At 38.1% G+C, this 19,944-nt stretch overlaps 1 protein-coding gene across 7 annotated transcripts in view; it reads left to right on the top strand.

Annotated features, from left to right (window-relative positions):
- caskin1 (CASK interacting protein 1) overlaps nt 1–19,944 on the top strand; it is a 160,919-nt gene that overhangs the window by 98,364 nt on the left and 42,611 nt on the right. For all 7 annotated transcript variants that reach the window (XM_056453845.1, XM_056453840.1, XM_056453844.1 and 4 more), the window contains exons 3-6: nt 14,013–14,110; nt 15,319–15,464; nt 18,451–18,546; nt 18,654–18,784. In XM_056453845.1, coding sequence (XP_056309820.1) covers nt 14,013–14,110; nt 15,319–15,464; nt 18,451–18,546; nt 18,654–18,784 — 471 coding nt within the window. The remainder of the gene's footprint in view (nt 1–14,012; nt 14,111–15,318; nt 15,465–18,450; nt 18,547–18,653; nt 18,785–19,944) is intronic.

Raw genomic sequence — 19,944 nt, 5'->3', positions numbered from 1 at the left:
TCAGTGAAAGCCACACTTTGACTTGATTTAGACTAATGTCATCTTCAAATAGTGAGTTTTATGGAGTTTTATGGGTATAAAGATGCGTATAAGCAGAAGTTTTGGTATACACTTTAGATTAATTAACTTTAAGAGTAAATGATATATCTGCAGTCATATTGGCATTGGAAAATAAATATAATTTCTTTTGTCTGAAGTATCATAAACTTTAATTAAGACAAATAGTTTCTTCACCATTCAGAACTACTGTATGTGTTTAGCTATTTTTGTTTTTAATTTTTTAAATAAACAACAGTATGGAATCTAAATAACAATAAATACCCATCTCAATCAATCTTTAACCCTGTTTATGAATTAAATGAAATATTAAAATGTAAAATTATTTATAGATATAATATATATATATATATATATATATATATATATATATATATATATATATATATACATATATTTAATATGATATGTATATTATGTATTATACACTACCTGACAAAAGTCTTGTCGTCGATCCTAGTTGTAAGAGCAACAAATAATAACTTGACTTCTAGTTGATCGTTTGGAGGTGGCAGAAGGTAGATTATTCCAATGAATCATCCCAATCATCACAAATACTGCAGAAGACCTATTGGAACCTGCATGGACTCAAGATTGTTACAGAAATCAGTCAAATTTGGTAAAGGAAAAATCATGGTTTGGGGTTACATTCAGTATGGGGGCATGTGAGAGATCTGCAGAGTGGATGGCGACATCAACAGCCTGAGGTATCAAGACATTTGTGCTGCTTATTACATTACAAACCACAGGAGAGGGCATGTTTGATCTACTCCAAATATTGACTATGCACTGTAAATATTAATCATATTATTGAATCTCATGCGATGCAGTGGTGTAGTAAGTAGTGCTGTCACCTCACAGCAAGAAGGTCACTAGTTCGAGCCTCGGCTGGGTCAGTTGGCGTTTCTGTGTGGAGTTTGCATGTTCTCCCTGCGTTCACATGGGTTTCCTCCACAGTCGCTTGGGTTTCCCCCACAGTCCAAAGACATGCGGTACAGGTGAATTGGGTAGACTAAATTATCCTTCACGAGTTCACACTTGCAATAGTTTCATAATAAAGCGTATTTGGCGTGCTGTCCGGGGAGAGGGCTCTGAGCTCGGGGAAGACACCCAAACTCGAGTTATTCCTCTTATCAGGAAACAGAGAGGAATTGGGATTCGAGCGAAGTATGTAGCCCGGCCCCAGAACGCTCCCCCCGGGATTGTAATGCTTAAGAGGTGAGGTGACGGGGTGGTGGAGGGATGCTAAAGTCGTAAGATGCTGCAGGTAAGACATCTTTGGTATATATAGGGGTTTGGTCAAGAACTGATTGGATAATAGAATAATTGTCAATGACGTATTTGATACTGAAACTTCTGCGCGTGCTCCTCCCGAAATTTGTTTATAAAACATCACGTAGTGTATGAGTGTGAATGAGTGTGTGTGTGTGGATGTTTCCCAGAGATGTGTTGTGGCTGGAAGGGCATCCGCTGCGTAAAAAACATGCTGGATAATTTGGTGGTTCATTCCGCTGTGGCGACCCCAGATTATTAAAGGGACTAAGCCGAAAAAAAAATGAATGAATGAATGAATTGAATCTCATTTTTGACCTGCAGCCCAGCAGATTCAAGAAAAATATATTTTGCAGGTGTATATATCATACGAACATATGAAATCCATATGTAGCACTCTCTCATCTTCTCTCTTCTGAAGTAGACGCACCAGCCATCTTGTGCTAATAAATCTGAAGTGTCCTCATAAGAGGCTTAATGTTCTTTCTAATCTGAGATCATTGCTGCCAATGAGAGCATTGGAAGAGCAATGGTAGAAATTTGATTTATTAGAAAAGGAGAGCCTGTCGTCTTGCTTCCCTTTTAACAATATGCAAGCCATCTTCATGTGAGAAAGAACAACAGAGGAACAGCTGAGAAATATTTCAGCTACAAATATTACCAGCATTGCCACGTCTTGTTTGATGACATTTTGTTTGAGATAAATGTTTAGCAAGCAGAGAAGCGGTAGATGTGTCTGGATTATTATCCATGATCCATCTGATGTGGCTGCCAGAAACCAAGTGCGTGCGATCAGTGATGGATGAGCAGCCGTTTACTCCATTTGAGCAAACACCTTTCTAATTAACAGTGAAGTGCTGCATCAATACAGTCTATAAGAGTGTGTGTTGTCATGGTACTGTATGTCTGCCAAATCTCGCTAGAGTCAGAAAAGATATGTTTATGAGTTAAAAGTCCCCTGGGAGTTAAGAACCTTTCAGTATGTTTTGATTTTTGTGCCTTAAGGGCACAGTTTTTCTTTCAGTATAAGAATACTCAGGGGTCTGTTTATATTTATATTTTTACATATTTATGTCTGTATGTGTGTTTATGTTTATATGTTTGTGTATCCATTAAAAGTCAAAGTTACATACCCTGAAAAAATGGCATTTTGCAACTTGCCTTCCACTTGTAAAAAGAGATTAGTTGAGTTTACTTTTTTTAAAAATTGAGTAAACCTGTTGCCAAATGAACTCATATGTACATAAATATAAATATGAAGTTAAGTCAACTTAACAGTTCCAAGTTACAATGGGTAACTCATTTTATTAGAGTCAGCTTGTCACTTTTAAGGTAAACACAGTGTACTTTAACTCATAAAACATTTATTCCTTTTATATAATTTTCAACTTTGTTTTTAAGAGTCTTAAGAGTTTAATTGAATCTAAAATGACAGTTTCAATTATGCTAAACTTTTTCAGTGTAATTTTATTTATTAGTGTTATTATTGTGCAGTACTAGTAATTTCTGGCACCTTATACAGTCTAATATTTGCATTAAATTACCCTACAGTTTTAATTAAACCATCAAAAAAGACAACATGTCATACTTTGAAGAGGAAATTTTTAGGGCCAAATAAGGCAACTAGTGTTTTTGACAGGATATGGATAGTTTTTACTATTCTTTTATTATTCCAAAATGAATAGAAAAACAAAAGTTCACAATAAATAACTACAGTATAATGTGTTATTTATATTTCATTGTTTGCCTACATTATTTGTTTAATATATCATGCAAATTGATCAACATACATGTAGCACTTGAAGGTTTTATGCTCTCCAAGCATACTTAAAAAAAATCACTCAGTATTTTTGAACTCAGGAAAAAATATAAATGTCATTTTCCTGGACATTTCTTTGGCCAAATCAAAACAAAAGGGATATGTAATTAGTCCTATACATAACTGTGGTTTAAATGACCTAAACTATGTCTTCACTTGTGATAACCATAGTATAAATGTAAGAATCGTTCCACTGAATTATTAGACAATTAAACTAAACCTATCAAATTTACAGTAAAAAATGGCATCTCTGGTTGCCAGAATTTTACAGTTAAAAATACAATTGAAACCATAAAAGAGATTTCAAACAGTTTTGGTAATCTACAGTATTTCAATAATTTATAGTATACTATACTACATATGCTATACTATACTATATACACCAATGTTTAGAAGTACTAACATCTAAAGCCCTTTGATACACAGACAAAAACACATCCATAATCTTGTGGTGATGAGAAAGTCATATAATAAATCAAAGCTCATCACAAACAATGTTTCCCACAAGCAGAGAAACATACTAATATATTGAAGGTACAACTTCTAAACATTGTGTGGTGTAACACATAAAATTAAAGGTCCCGTGAAATTAAAATAAAGTTTTTTAGATGTTAGTATCAGTATTATTAGTTTGTAGGATATCTGTGACAAAATTCACTTTTAGGGGATATAAAACTAATATAAACACATAAAGCTTGTAGTTTGTCACTTCCCCTTAAATGGATGGCTTTTATTCGTCACCTTATACTTAAGTTTCTCATCAAATCTTGACCAATCAGATGCTCTCTAGTATCTGACATGCCCTGCCCCCTTCAAAATGCTTATTATCAGTGTTAAGGTTTCCCACTCAATTGGGCTGTTTTGAATTTATTTTTGCGGGTAAAAAATGACATAGGTGGGTAGTGAAAATTTGGACGGTTTTGCAACGGCATGCCCACCAGCCCCGGTCTGCCCTTATAGACCTGTTTTGATCTCCCAAAGACATGCCATCGTCCCGTTCCTCGCATACATACGCTTAGAACAGTGTACAATCGCTTGTGATCTCCCTCCCCGACACGACATCTCAATCACTCCCAACCCCTCTAAACCAACTGATTTTCGAATTCTATGAATTCGGACTACTCGGCTCGCATACTGATTTTAGCGTACTATATATTATGGAAGTATGTGGTTTCGGATGCACCCATATAATGTACGTGTTGACATGTGAAAGTGTTTCTCCATATGTTTTCATCGAAGTTTTTTACAATACTTATTCATCCACAGAGTTTTTAATGTAGTCAAATGTTTACAAAAACAAGCGCAGCCGTTTAAAGGTCACTTTTGGTTGAATGTCAAAATTAACCAGTATTTTGGAATGAATGTGTGAATGGTCTATTCCGGAAAAAATCCATAACGTCCTTGGCTGTAGGAACAGCAATTTTTTGTTTTTATTTACCGGTAAAGTCGTTCTGGAAATTTTCAGGATATTTATAGGTATTACTGTGTGAAAGGGGCTTATGTTCCAGCCTCTCTTCATGTTTCGGTTGAGATTACGTCAAACATCGAATAAAAATCCATATTTCAAAGCACTTCACTGGATCATTAAAGTAATGCAATAAACATTCTCAAAATTAGATGTAACATAAAACTCAATTGTGTGAGGAAAAACTAAAATAACCCATTGTAATGTCAACAAAATGTTGAATTGTCACAAAAAGAGAATTGTCATGCATGGATTTCAGGGAAAGTCAATTTATGGTTATTAACAGAATAAGAAAACTTGCTGTTTACCAAGTTACAGATTTTTACTGTAGCATTTTTAGTTTTTTTGTACTTTTATTTTTACAGTGCAGGTATAACAGCCTTTCTGCTTTGCGAAAGTAAATAGCAAATACTATCGTAGACCTATAAATGTTTCAATTTTTCATTTTAAGTTATTTACACTCTATCATTATGATGATTATGACAATAAACAATATCTTATCATGCATGCTGCTAAGTGAACAGATTACTGCCTATAGTGCTTCCTTTGGAGGGAACGCCTTGGGCTTTACTACCCTCATTAAGAAAAGTAGGTCAGGCGGTGTGTGTATATGTCTTCACCTCTGTCTTACCCTATAGTGAGACTCCAAAATGAAAGATATGAAGAGACAGGCCTTACTGTATCTGGCCTACTAACTGAGAAAGTGCCACAGAGCGAAGACAACAATGAATATTGTATGGCGTGTGATGTGGGGAACGTTTGGTGGGGTTTTCTGGCCCTTCCCCCATCGTGTTCTGCTGGATCCAGCGAGAGAGAGCGAGAGGGTCAGATTCAGGCAGACTCCTCTGAGTTTAGTATTCTGCTCTGAGCTGAGGCTTTACACTCACAAGCATCACGATGGTTACAGCGTATTTCATTCACCAATCACAAAGAGAACTGTGACTGAAAATCCAATGAGGGCTTTTTGTTCTCAACAATTTGAGGAATTATACTTAAAAGCGCAGCCGTCTGCTGCACGCAATTAAATAAATATGAAACATTCTACAAAGATAAAGGGGGATCTGTAGGCTATATTATTGTCATTAATGTAAATAAGTCGTGTGAAAATGGGGTTTTCATGCATCAAAACTAAAAATGTAAGACATATTGTCTATAAAATATTATACAAAAATATATATTGGACAACAACATGTAGATATGTACAGCGTTCAGCATAATTGAGTACACCCCATTTTGAAAATGAATATTTTTATCCATTTCTCATAGGCAATGTATTTTGGTGCATTTAAATTTTAGATTTATTAGATTTATTCGATTTATTAAACAGATATATTTATTAAAATAATATTTTAGTAACCAAACATATTCAGAAATTGAAAGATAATACAATTAAATTCAAGCAAAATATTGCAAAAAAAAAAAAAGACAGCTCCAGATTTAGCTTCAGTACTGACTAATCTAATATGTATGCACAAATATAATATTGTATAGCCTCCTATTAAAATATTATTTTAAAACATAGATTTGTGAGTGGTGTACTCATATATCCTGTATATATATTATAAGTATACAGTTGTGGAAAAAAGAGACAGTTTGAAAAGGGTCTAAATTTACCAGATTTATTATATGTGTAAAATTTTAATACTTCTTTTATTTTGTAAAGGTCTGAGAACCTTTATTACAAATTTCAAATGAAATATTGTTTTATAAATATTATAAATATTCATTATAAATTAATTATTCTATAAATATTACTTAGAGAATTTTTTTCAGAATTAAAAATGTTTTTATTTGTTGTGGCAGTAAAGGTGATTCCATTATATATTCATGTATCTGAACTCTTCATAAATTAAAACAATCTTATTGTGCACTTATCTCTAAAAATGAACATAAACCTGCATGTAATGAAAATGATTATGCTCCAAATGATAAAATTAAAATTTTGAAACAAAAATTAGTAGTTAACAGAATAAAAACAGATATTATGGAAGCACATAAGTATAATTTATAAATACAGAGAATAGGCAGAGTTTCACATTTTTTGCCTGGGGCAGGGGACCTAATGGCAAACCACAAGTGATTTTTTTATATACCATAAATTACATATTTTCTACATTTTAGTTATTTATAACCTATACGTATAAATTAAAATACATTTGCAATGAACCTGCTTTTTTTTCCATGTCAGTTTTAGTGGCAGTAGAATAAACATGGGAAGCGTCAGAGTTAAAGTCCTCCACCCTTTTAGTTGTGGGTTTATTTAAAAATTAAATATTCATTTTGTGTGTTTAGCATATCTCTGTACGCTAAAGAAGGACAGAATGTAATAAAAAAATATATAACCTTGAATAATTCATTCAATAAATACATAAATAAATGAAAAATGTTCATTATCAATAGTTTATACAGTAAAAGATAAATGAGCATTTCACTCCAACAGATAATAGCATTGAAGTGGTCTCTTAATTATGTCCGGTGCTGTATTTAGTGCTGGTCATAAATATACATACATTTTTTGCCTAAACATTTTATTACACTGAATGATGATGGAACATTATTTGACCCAAATTTCAGCTAGAAAAAAGTTGTTAAATATTAGAGGAGACTGATAATCTATTATTTAAATAATATTGATATTCAACATATTTAATCAAGTGTTTTGGTCTGTTTGGTAATAATAAATCTGAATGTTGTCGACAGAAATGGAGTGATGTGAGTTTATGTTTGGAGACTCAGAGCTGTTTTTGTTGCAGCGTTTAAGATGGAATGATTAAATCTTGTATATACTGTACAAACAAACAAACAAACACACACAGTCTGCTGTCTCAGATGCAATCATGTGTTCTTACACAAGCAGACTTTGCTATTATGTAAAACAGCTGAGCAAACATACACGGCGACACATGTGCATTGATGAATGAGGTTGCAGCTCAAACACAGGCTCCTCGTATTAACTTCACATTTTCAGTGTTGTCCGAGTTAATGGGTTCCTGTAACTCAAGTGTGTTGTTGATGATGTTGTCTGCTGTGTATACTGTATAAAGCAAGTGATGTGGTCTAGTTAAATAGAGACCTTGTAATTCACTTCCAGAATGATTTGTCATCATTCACTTCTACTTCCAGATGATGGTCACCATTGACCTCTATTTTATTTTTACTTCTACTAATGAACTCAGTAGTGACTGTCAACAGTTTGGAACATTTAAATAAATATTTGTGGTAAAAAGAAGAAAGAAAGTAGTTTTGGAACAAGTGCAGAAAATGATGACAGAATTTTCATTCTGGAAGTGAACTACTCCTTTAACAAGGTAACCAAGGTCAGCATATGTTTGTCCCTCTAAGGCAACTATTATACCTTATTCTACAGTTGCAGTTTTATGAATCTGCCAATGGTTAGACAGCAAGGCAAGCTGGTTAAATTTGCTATATACTGTATATATATATATATATGTATATCTATATGTATATATCCATATATAAATATATATATTATAAGAACAAGAAGATGTTTTGTTTACCTAAATGAAACGTCTTTAATTAAAACAAATAAATATTGTATACAGTTGAAGACAAAGTGATTAGCCCTCCTGTGAAACTTGAACTCTTTTTAAAATATTGGTCGAGTGATGTTTAACAGAACAAGTGAATTTTCACAGTATGCTTGATAATATTTTTTTCTTCTGGAGAAAGTCTTATTCATTTTAGTTTGGCTGGAATAAAAAAAATGCATTCAAAATAAACAAACTGCTAAGGTAAATATTTAGCCCCCCTAGGAAATTATTTCAATTTATTTTGTTAAATTGGCTATAGAACAAACCATTGTTATCCAAAAGCTTACCTAATTAACCTAACTTGCCAAGTTAACCTAATTAACCTAGGTAAACCTTTAAATTGTACTTTAAAGCTGAATACTACCATCTTCCAAACTAACTAGTAAAATATTATTTACTGTCATCATGGCAAAGACAAATATTTGTTATATAAATATTGTGTTTAAAAATGTGATTTTCTTTCTTTATATTAAATAACACTTAGAAATTATTTGAATTGACTCTGTGTTTGTGTGTGCTCATGTTTGTGAGTATGTGTTTACTTATTTATTTAGTGAAAATGGCATTCTAAATTCATTAATGAATGACATAATGTTATGAAGCGGACAGGAGACAGAGGTAAGGAAACGTTAGGGTGTTTATTAAATGACAACAAGGAGCACATGAAGGATAGCCAGGAGGATCAGGAATGATGTTGGGGTCTTTTCCTCCGTGGCTGGGTAACAGGAATACACGAGGATGGACAGCACACACCAGATACAGTTGACAGAGGATGACACAGACTTGGAAGGACTGGAAGACAGGACGATTCGGGAGGACCAGGAAGACTAGGAGGGATACAAAGAGAACAGGTAAGTAAATCGTTTGTTTTAGCTGAGGATGACTACGCTGAGTGGTCGCTCAGTTGTCCGCTTTCGTCGAGACGAGCCCGGACAATGAGCGACTGGAGTGCTGTGCTTTTATCTGGTGCTCGTGAATGTGATGCAGCTGTGTGCTCATTAGAAGTCAGGTGATGGTGATCTTCGTGAGTGGGGGTCGTGAGAGCCTGACCAATCCATGACAGTACCCCCCTCCCCAGGGCCCGCTCCTGAGGGCCGACACCTCCGACGCCGTGGTGGTCTCCCTCTGCCTCTAGGCGCTGGGAACTCAGGGTGGCTCTCATGAAACTCCACCATGAGACTAGGATCGAGAATATCAGCTCTGGGAACCCATGTCCTTTCTTCGGGGCCGTACCCTTCCCAGTCCACCAGGTACTCCAACTGGCCACCACGACGTCGGGAACGCAAGATCTCCTTCACTGCGTAGACGGCTCCTTCTTCTAGGAGCAGTGGAGGAGGGGGTTCCTCTTCGTGGTCAGGCTCTGTGGAGGGAAGAACAGGATCGTGATAGGGTTTCAGGAGTGATACGTGGAATGTAGGGTGAATACGGTAGTGAGAGGGTAATTGTAGTTTGTAGGTGACGGGGTTAACCTGTTCCACGATGGTGAAGGGACCAACAAATCGGGGACTTAACTTGCGAGAGGGCAGTCGCATGCGTATGTCCCGGGTGGATAGCCACACCTTTTGTCCGGGTGTGTATCTGGGTTCTTCAGACCTTCTCCTATCGGCGGTTACCTTGCTTCGACGGACTGCCCTCTGCAGATGTTGATGAGCCTCGTCCCAGACTCTCTCGCTCTCCCGGAACCAGTGATCCACTGCGGGGACATCAGATGGTTCGCCATCCCAGGGAAAGAGCGGTGGTTGGAAGCCCAGGACGCACTGGAATGGCGTGAGTCCGGTGGAGGGTTGCCGCAGTGAATTTTGGGCATATTCTGCCCAGCCCAAATACTGGCTCCAGGAGTTCTGGTGACCACTGCAGAAGGTCCTCAGGAACCGTCCCACCTCCTGAATCTTCCTCTCTGTCTGCCCGTTGGTTTGGGGATGATATCCAGAAGAGAGGCTGACGGCCACACCTAGGAGCTTGAAGAAGGCTTTCCATAGACGTGAGATGAACTGTGGACCTCTGTCCGACACAATATCTTCTGGAATACCAAATGACCTGAAGACTTGATTAAAGATATTGTCGGCAGTTTCAAAGGCTGTGGGAAGACCTTTCAGAGGGATTAGTTTGACAAACTTTGAGAATCTATCTACTATGACTAGAATACAGGTATTACCTTCTGACGAAGGGAGGTCAGTGATAAAGTCCACTCCTAGGTGTGACCAGGGACGGTTCGGAATCGGCAAGGGATGGAGCTTTCCAGCGGGTAGATGACGTGGGCTCTTGGATTGGGCACAGTCCTTACAGCCCTGAACATATTGCCTCACATCCCTTGCCATGTTTGGCCACCAGAATCGTTGGGATACTAGCGAGAGAGTATTGTTGATCCCTGGATGTCCAGTGCCTAGCGAGGTATGTAAGGAGTGGATCAGATCTACCCGGTGTTCAGGTGGTATGAACTGCCGATGAGGAGGGCATCCCGGCGGAGCAGGGGCTTCCGGAGTGGCAACGACTGGAGGAGCGTTCCAGGTGATCGGACAAATGGAGATGTGTTCGGGAAGAATCTTCGTTGGGAGTTCTTCATGATCGTGATGCTCGTGTAAACGAGAGAGAGCGTCTGCTCTTAGATTCTTGGGTCCTGGACGATAGGAAATGGAGAAATCAAAACGTGAGAAGAAAAGTGACCATCTGGCTTGACGTGGACATAGTCTCTTGGCCTCTTTGATGTATTGGAGGTTTTTGTGATCTGTGATCACCTGGAACGGATGTTTGGCTCCCTCCAACCAGTGACGCCACTCCTCCAAGGCTAGCTTGATTGCTAGAAGCTCCCTGTCTCCTATGCTGTAATTCTGCTCCGCCGGGCTCAACTTCCGAGAGAAATAGGCACAGGGATGCAGTCGGGGCGGTGTATCATGATGTTGAGATAATACTGCCCCGACGCCGGTGGTGGATGCGTCCACTTCCACCACGAAAGGAAGATTTGGGTCAGGATGAGTCAGGAGTGGGGCCCTTGTGAACTCCTTCTTAAGAAGGCGGAAGGCTGCGGCTGCTTCTTTGGTCCACTCCAGTCCTTTGGGTTTACCCTTGAGGAGATTAGTGAGAGGTGGTGTAATCCTGCTGTAGTCCTTGATAAACCGTCTATAAAAGTTAGCAAACCCAAGAAACCTCTGGAGCTCTTTAATGGAAGTGGGTTCTGACCAGGATAGAACAGCCTCAATTTTCTTCCCATCCATACGTATACCGGTTTGGTCAATGATGTATCCCAAGAAATGAATCGACTTCTGGTGGAATGAGCATTTCTCCGCTTTGAGGTAGAGGTGATGTTCTCTCAATGTGTGTAGGACCTCCGCAACGTGTTGGCGATGTTCGGCCTCACTCCGGGAGTAAATGAGGATGTCATCTATGTACACTATTACACAGTGGTGAAGAAACTCCCGGAGGACTTCATGAATGAAGTTTTGGAATACGGAGGGGGCGTTGACCAGACCGTAAGGCATGACCTCATATTCATAGTGGCCAGTAGGGGTCACGAATGCTGTCTTCCATTGGTCCCCCTCACGTATTCTTATCAGATTATACGCGCTGCGGAGGTCCAATTTAGTGAAGACTTTAGCTTCTCGGAGCTGTTCCAAAGCGGCTGGTACCAGAGGAAGGGGATATCGGTATTTTACTGTACCGTTATTTAGGACCCTGTAGTCGATGCATGGACGCAGCCCTCCGTCCTTCTTGGCCACAAAGAAGAAGCTTGAGGCGGCTGGTGATTTTGAGTGACGTATGTACCCCTGACTCAGAGCCTCCCTTATGTAATCTTCCATTGCCTGATTCTCTGGAAGCGAGAGCGGGTAGATCCTACCTCTTGGCAACTGGGCATCTGGAACTAGGTCGATCGCGCAGTCCCATGGCCGATGCGGCGGTAGCTGGGAAGCTCTCTTGGGGCAGAAGACATCATGAAAGGAGCTGTACTCCTTAGGAATGTGGATAGACTGCTTCTCAGGAGGGCTCTCGACCGATGTTGCAAACAAAGAAATGGGGTTCCGACCTTGAAGAGGGAGATTTGGAAAACAGGCAGGTGTACATCCAGATCCCCATTTCTTTATCTCTCCTGTGCCCCAAGAGATGATGGGATCGTGCTTCACCAGCCACGGGCGCCCTAGAATGATGTCCATATTTGCACCCTCCAGAACCAGAAATTGAATCCTCTCTTGATGTAACAACCCCACTTGAAGAAGGATGTCTTCGCATTGTCGATGGATACGGGTCGAAGATCGAGTGCACTGGGTTATCGGTTGTATCTGGTATATATGCGAGGACGCCTCAGTACGGAGGTGGAGTTGACGACAGAGGGATTGGGAGATGAAGTTCCCTGCTGACCCGGAGTCGATGAGGGCTGTGACAAGGAGAGAAATAGAGGCAGTAGTTATTTGTACGGTGGTAGTAAGTGGTTTACATTGTTCAATATTCGTACTGAATACACTCACTGAAGTCCGAATGGGACGAAGGGGACACTCCATACGGGTGTGTCCACTGACACCGCAGTATAGACACAGACCCCGGGTCAGCCTCCTCTGTCGTTCCGCTGATGTCAGTCTTCCAGACTCTATTATCATGGGTTCTGGTTCTGGAGAGGCTGTTGACTCAGGCGATTGGAGGAGTGCAGACGAGGGGGTGATGGTGTCCTGTTGATAGGAACGGAGACGATCGGAACATCGGAGAGAATGTTGGATGAATCTCTCCAGACCCATTGTATCATCTAATGTGGCCAGTTGGATTCGGAGAGTGGGTTCCAAGCCGAGCCGGTACGTGGTCAACAACGATCTCTCATTCCATCCACTTGCAGCTGCTAGAGTGCGAAACCGGAGAGCATATTCCTGTGTAGATAGAGTACCTTGCTTTAGATGATACAGCTGCTCTCCAGCGGCTACTTCCCCATCAGAACGTCCAAACACCTCTTTGAAATACTCCGTGAAGGTAGTGATGGAATTCATGACCGGCCCGGCTTGGTTCCAGATCGTCTCAGCCCATTTAAGTGCAGGTCCAGAGAGTAGAGATACGATGTAGGCGATCTTCGACTTATCTGTGGGATATAGAGAAGGTTGCATTTCGAATATGAGGGAACATTGTAACAGAAAACCATTGCACTCCCCCGCTCCGCCTGAGTAGGGCGCTGGTCGGGCCATGGGACTGGAAGGAAGGGCCGAAGAAGAAACTGTGGAGGCGGAAGTGCTCGGTGCTGGTGGTGCGTTGGAAAGTGGAGCTGGTGGCTGTAGAATCCGCTTCAACTGGTCCACCAGCTCTTGAAGGTGATCGGGGGTGCTCATGTTGTCGTCGTTATGGGTCCGGGCTTCTGTTATGAAGCGGACAGGAGACAGAGGTAAGGAAACGTTAGGGTGTTTATTAAATGACAACAAGGAGCACATGAAGGATAGCCAGGAGGATCAGGAATGATGTTGGGGTCTTTTCCTCCGTGGCTGGGTAACAGGAATACACGAGGATGGACAGCACACACCAGATACAGTTGACAGAGGATGACACAGACTTGGAAGGACTGGAAGACAGGACGATTCGGGAGGACCAGGAAGACTAGGAGGGATACAAAGAGAACAGGTAAGTAAATCGTTTGTTTTAGCTGAGGATGACTACGCTGAGTGGTCGCTCAGTTGTCCGCTTTCGTCGAGACGAGCCCGGACAATGAGCGACTGGAGTGCTGTGCTTTTATCTGGTGCTCGTGAATGTGATGCAGCTGTGTGCTCATTAGAAGTCAGGTGATGGTGATCTTCGTGAGTGGGGGTCGTGAGAGCCTGACCAATCCATGACACATAAAGCCCTAAAATCAACATCCTGTTTATATCAGCTTTGTTTGTATCCACAGGTTTTCACCACTGCACCATGCGGCTCTCAATGGAAATGTGGAGGTCATCTCACTGCTACTGGACTCTCAGGCCCTAGTGGACATCAGGGACCAGAAAGGTACCAGGAAAAAAATCTATGTAAAAAGTTAGCTTTACATCGCCATCTTCAAATAAAGAATTTGATTGATTTTGGCATGTGTTAAACAGCAATGCTGCAAAATTACAGCAATGCCCTAACCTGATTTCACCAAGTAGGAGATGTTCCTGGATTAACATCTATGTTGATCCTGATTCCTGGAACAACATTCCAATCAGCCAATCAGAATTAAGGGATACATTTACGTTTATGTTAAGATTAGGCTTATGCAATTCTACACTTCCAACTATTATTCCCCTCTGATTTTGGGAATAATTTACAGTTATGGTTTTTAGGGGTAGAGAATAGGTATGGATTACATTTTCGAACAAAAATGGATTGCATCGTACTTGGCAAAATCATGATGTGCAACTGCAATGCTTTTCCAAACAATCACAAAGGAGCTTAACTCCAAATGTGTGAATTATTTATCCACTTTGTTCTACACCCCTTGGTGCTTTATGTGATTTATGAGATCAACTTTCGTTAAATTGTAAACAATTAGTGAAATGTTTTTTAAAAGTGTATACAGTGAGGTGGGATTATTCTCCTCACAGTTCATCCATCAAATATCAGCCCCTACAGGATTTTTCAGGGACATTTTGTAAAAGATTTGCAGCATAAATGAATTATTTTTTCAAAGACTTACAGTATAAAAGAATGATTTGCTTCATTATTTGCTTTTTTCTCTTTTGCTGTGAAAAAGAGAAAACTTTTGCTTTAAAATATTCATTTTCTTTTTTCTCACAAGAACCATTAAATTCACAAATTCCTGGAGGAACTGAAATATTAAGACAAATCTAATTAGAAATAATAAATTACTAGCAGTCCATGAAAAACCACAAAAGACTTTCTGCTGCAATCTTTTTAATACTTCTATATAAGATGTACAAAGAGGAACAAAAAAACCCTTAGTGATCTCAAAAGAGCTTTGGCCACAGTAGTGATACTGATGTCACATTAAAAAAACAAGTGTTGTTTTCATTATAGATAAAAATATATCACAAAACGAAACATTCATCTGACAATATGTTGATTATTTGTAATGCATTTGAAGCATTTATTTCAGTTACTTTTAATGAAAATTCACATCCATTTGGAAGCACATCCCGTAATTTTAAATGTAGTAGTCACATGTGGGAAAATGTTGTGAGTGTGCTAATATGAAGTGTTTTTCTTTCATGCTTCAGGGATGCGTCCTCTACATTATGCCGCATGGCAGGGGAAGTCAGAGCCCATGAAGCTGCTGCTGAAGTCGGGCTCTTCAGTGAACGGTCAGTCGGATGAGGGTCAGATCCCCCTGCACCTGGCCGCTCAGCACGGACATTATGACGTGGTGAGTACACGCTGCTTCAGCTCCAGACCCGCTGTTCTTCAAAGACGCCATACGAGCAGACCTGTATGATAAAAGAGCTGCAATGCCATTATAGATACTGACAACTTGGAAGCAGAACCTGACGAGTAAATGCTTTGAAGCTCCTTCAACCCACACACATGCGTTTAATGAAACGCACAAGGCACACACTTCAACCCTTTTTCTGTCAGAGTTTCAACCACTTATTGAAGAGGCAGTTTGAAGTAGATATTGTGGCTATTATTCTTTGTTCTTTTCCATAAATAGACATAGGAAATAAATATGGCCTTTTGTGTGGTGCTAATGCATGTGTTTGGGTTAAAAGTGTGGCGTTTGTGTATTATATACATACAGTTGAAATCAGCATTATTAAACCCCTTTGAAAGAAACTTTTTTTTTTCTTTTTTTAAGTAAGTTTCCCAAATTATGTTTAACAGTGCAAGGATATTTTCACTGTATGTCTTATAATATTTTTTCTTCTGGAGAAAGTCTTATTTGTTTTATTTCGGCTAGAATAAAACCAGTTTTTAATTTTTTAAAGCCATTTTAAGGTCAAAATTATTAGCCCTGTTAAGCTATATATTTTTTTGACTGTCTACAGAACAAACCATCAATATACAATAACTTGCCTAAATACACTAACCTGCCTAGTTAACCTAATTAAGCTAGTTAAGCCTTTAAATGTCACTTTAAGCTGTATAGAAGTGACTTGAAAAATATGTAATGAAATATTATGCACTGTCGTCATGGCAAAGATAAAATAAATCAGTTATTAGAAATGAGTTATTAAAACTATTATGTTTAGAAATGTGCTGAAAAAATCTTATCTCCGTTAAACAGAAATTAGGGAAAAAATAAACAGGGGGGTGAATAATTTAGGGGGTTTAGTAATTCTGACTACAACTCTATTATGCTTTTACTCTATACTGTATGTTTTAGAAAAGATGTCTACAATACATGGTGAGAAGCATAGGCCTAGGGTGCAAATATTAAGCAAATATAAGAATTAAAGTCTTTATAGTGCCCTAAAAATGTCTCTCATTCTGAACGAATAAATGTTTTCATAACGGAAAAGGGCTTCGTATATATAATAGAAAGATAGAGAGGGAGAGAGAAGGAGGGAGAGAGATTGCAGTTGAATTGAAAAAATGGATACCCGCTGTTTTAAAAAAATCAGAAATCTATTTTTTGAAATTGTACTCTTCAATGAACAATATAATTAAAAAGATTTATGAAAATGACAAAACAAAATTACAGTTTTACTCATTTATATAAATCACGTTATTTATTTTTTTTGCAATTGTACTCTTCAACTGCACACAAAAAGATCTAAAAATTACAAAAAAAACGAACTTCATATTTACTCATATTTCACTGATTAAAGTAATTTCCCAGCAAAAAAAAGGCAGAGAGTAAAAATGCTGAGTGGCTATTGATCTAAAAAGTTGAGGTCAAGCAAAGTACCTTTAAGGCAAGTCATTTCACTTGGCAGCAATCTTTGAAATGCCTCTCGGGTAGTATGCTAGGGCAGTCTGTCTGAATGTGGAAACATCAAATTCTCCAAAACTGTTTGCCAAGCTTACAATTACATTGCATATTAGGAATCATCATTTTTTTTTCAGGTTGCTCGAGCTAATGCGCATGCGCACTCAAAAAAAAAGAGATTACGACACCAATCTCATTTATGATTGAAATTGATTTACGATCAAAAATCACCACTTTCAAAGTATTCTTATACTCAACACCATTCTACACACTATCATACTCTAAATAATGATTGTCAGATTGCACTTTTCTTCTGGAGTTCACAACTTGGTCTTGATGGTGAACCTCCTCCAGAAATGACAGCGACTCTTTGTTTACAAGTTTGTGGGTGTTTGAGTAGTTGATGTCATGTGATGCGCGTTTGACAGGATGGACTGTACCTCATGTTCTTTCAAACAGATTAAAAAACCAGAAAACATTTGTTTTCAAGTGCACTTAGTTCATTTAGAAGTACAGATTTCAAGCTTTATGTGGATATATTTCTTAGGTCTGTGAAACAAGTTTTTGCTGAGATTCCAGCGTGTTTGTTGACCACATAAACTGTTGTAAAAGCACACGTCTGGTCTGAGCTTCTCCCCTGAAGAAACGTCAGTCTACATTGATCGATGACTGGCTCCTGTACTAGTAGGCGGGGTTTCATTCACCATATTGTAACGGGGTTACACTTTTCTCCATTCAAAACTATATGTCTAGTCTTTGGATCAAGCCATAATCAATAACTATGGTAATTTAGTACAGCAGCCTATCACACCACAGAAATAAATACTGTATGACAGCCAGTGTATGTTTCAAATAAGTCTTCATGTTCTACAAACTCAAACATAATACTTAATAATTTAATAATAATTAACAGACAAAACAGTTTTATTGGTAAATAATTTTTTGTTTTTTAACAAGATTTATGAAATTATTCAAGTTTTAAAATTTCATTAGGTCCCATTCTGACATTTACATGAAATCATAAGACAGAATACAGAAAAAATAAAGTGGAAATGCAGAATTTTTGTGAAAAACCAACTCAAATCATATGTATCACATATTTGTATGTATAAAGCATGTACTTTCCCATTAATGGTAAGTAAACAATGCAATAAATATGTATTTAAAAATAATCATGATACTATTTTATTGGCCGAAATAGCCAAAATGTGGCTGTATATACTGTATTTGAGTTTAACATTCTTGCAAAGGCATTTTTACATTTATGTGTGCTACAGATTATCTGCAAAGAATCTTTCAGAATGATCTGAATTCAGCCAAGATATGTATTTTATTTACAGATAAACAGTCATTAATGTTACTTAATATATTTTATATGATTAAATATCAACATACAGTTTTCATTTTAATAACAGGCTAATAACTGATATGCAACCGATATTATACTCAAACCATGAACTAAGCAGTTATTTCCTGCCTACAGTCTGAGATGCTTCTGCAGCACCAGTCGAACCCCTGCATAGTGGACAATGCTGGAAAGACTCCTCTGGACCTGGCTTGTGAATTCGGCCGGGTCGGGGTGAGTCACATGCTGCTTTTTTTGGTCGCTGTCAAACTACTTGCATGTCTTTTTCATGTCTCTAATTGGCCTCTCTGTGTGTGTATGGTCATCTGTTTGGCCTGCAGGTGGTCCAGCTGCTTCTGAACAGTAACATGTGTGCTGCTCTGCTGGAGCCCAAACCGGGAGACTCCACTGATCCCAACGGCACCAGCCCACTTCATCTAGCTGCCAAGAACGGCCACATCGACATCATCAGGTGAGCCTGAGACTCAGATGGAGAGACAGGATGCTTTTCTAAGAATAGAAGTCACACTTTTCCACATCTCTGACCGCCTGTGCTGGATCAATGATGTACTGCTGTTTACCAGACGAAGGATTAGGAAGGTGTTTTTTTTCATAGCTCTTGAGAAAAACTAAAATCTAATAAGGTTCATTTGTTGGCATGGATTTGTAATCAGGGAAGCACGTCTAATTATTCATATTGGTTCATTTTTTAAATAATGTAATTACTGTTATTCTTTAAAAGAAGCTGTAATGGGCTAAACATCACTGAATATGCATTATTAAGTTAACAAATGGGTAAAACAAGTTGGGAAGCAGCTCATTGCGAAATGTATTATTATCATTATTGTCTCACTGTGATTTAAGGTGCAATTTTCGCTAGTAACAAACCATTAACTAAGACTTTTAGCTCAATAAATTCCTTATTGGCAGCTTATTAATAGTTAGTAAGGTAGAAGTTGGGTTTAGGTATTGAGTAGGCAATGAGAGTCTGACGGTATGATAACCTTGGATAAAAATATCACAGTTTGACGGTATTGTAATCACTGCTCTAAAGTATATTCTATTTCAATGTCTGGGTAAAAAACAACTACTTTTTTTCCTCTTTCCTCATTATATGCACAATATGTTTTAGTTTGAGAAACATTTAAAATATTTTGTAGCAATAAAAATGTCAGGCTAAATAATTTAAATGAATTATTGCTCTCTTCATTAGTTTCAAACACACAAATTTCATTACAATTTAAAAACTTCAAACAAACATAAAAAATGTATATATACCATAGGAACGGTATAGCAGAAAGTTTTGGATTTAAGTATACCTTGAAAAGGGTTATTATCCATGTCTAGATCTGGAATGAGATCATACTTTTTCAGTACAAAAAATAATAATAATATCTTAATAATAGGCAGGTTGTAAGCCACTAGTTAATGGAGAGAATTAGTACCTAAACTAAAGCATTAAAATATTTTTTTAGAGCTACAGTAAAATTTCAAAATATTCTTTGTTTTAATAAATTTCTTATTTTTTTCATCTTAGTTTTCAAATGTAACACAGCAGAGTTTTTATTTTGGCAGAAACAACACAGGAAAGCTTCTATTTTCAAATGCTTTTGTTCTGTCAACAAATTCATA

Source organism: Danio aesculapii, chromosome 3 (assembly GCF_903798145.1).
Source record: "Danio aesculapii chromosome 3, fDanAes4.1, whole genome shotgun sequence".
Classification (NCBI taxonomy): domain Eukaryota; kingdom Metazoa; phylum Chordata; class Actinopteri; order Cypriniformes; family Danionidae; genus Danio; species Danio aesculapii.
This window is presented reverse-complemented; position numbering and strand designations above follow the sequence as displayed.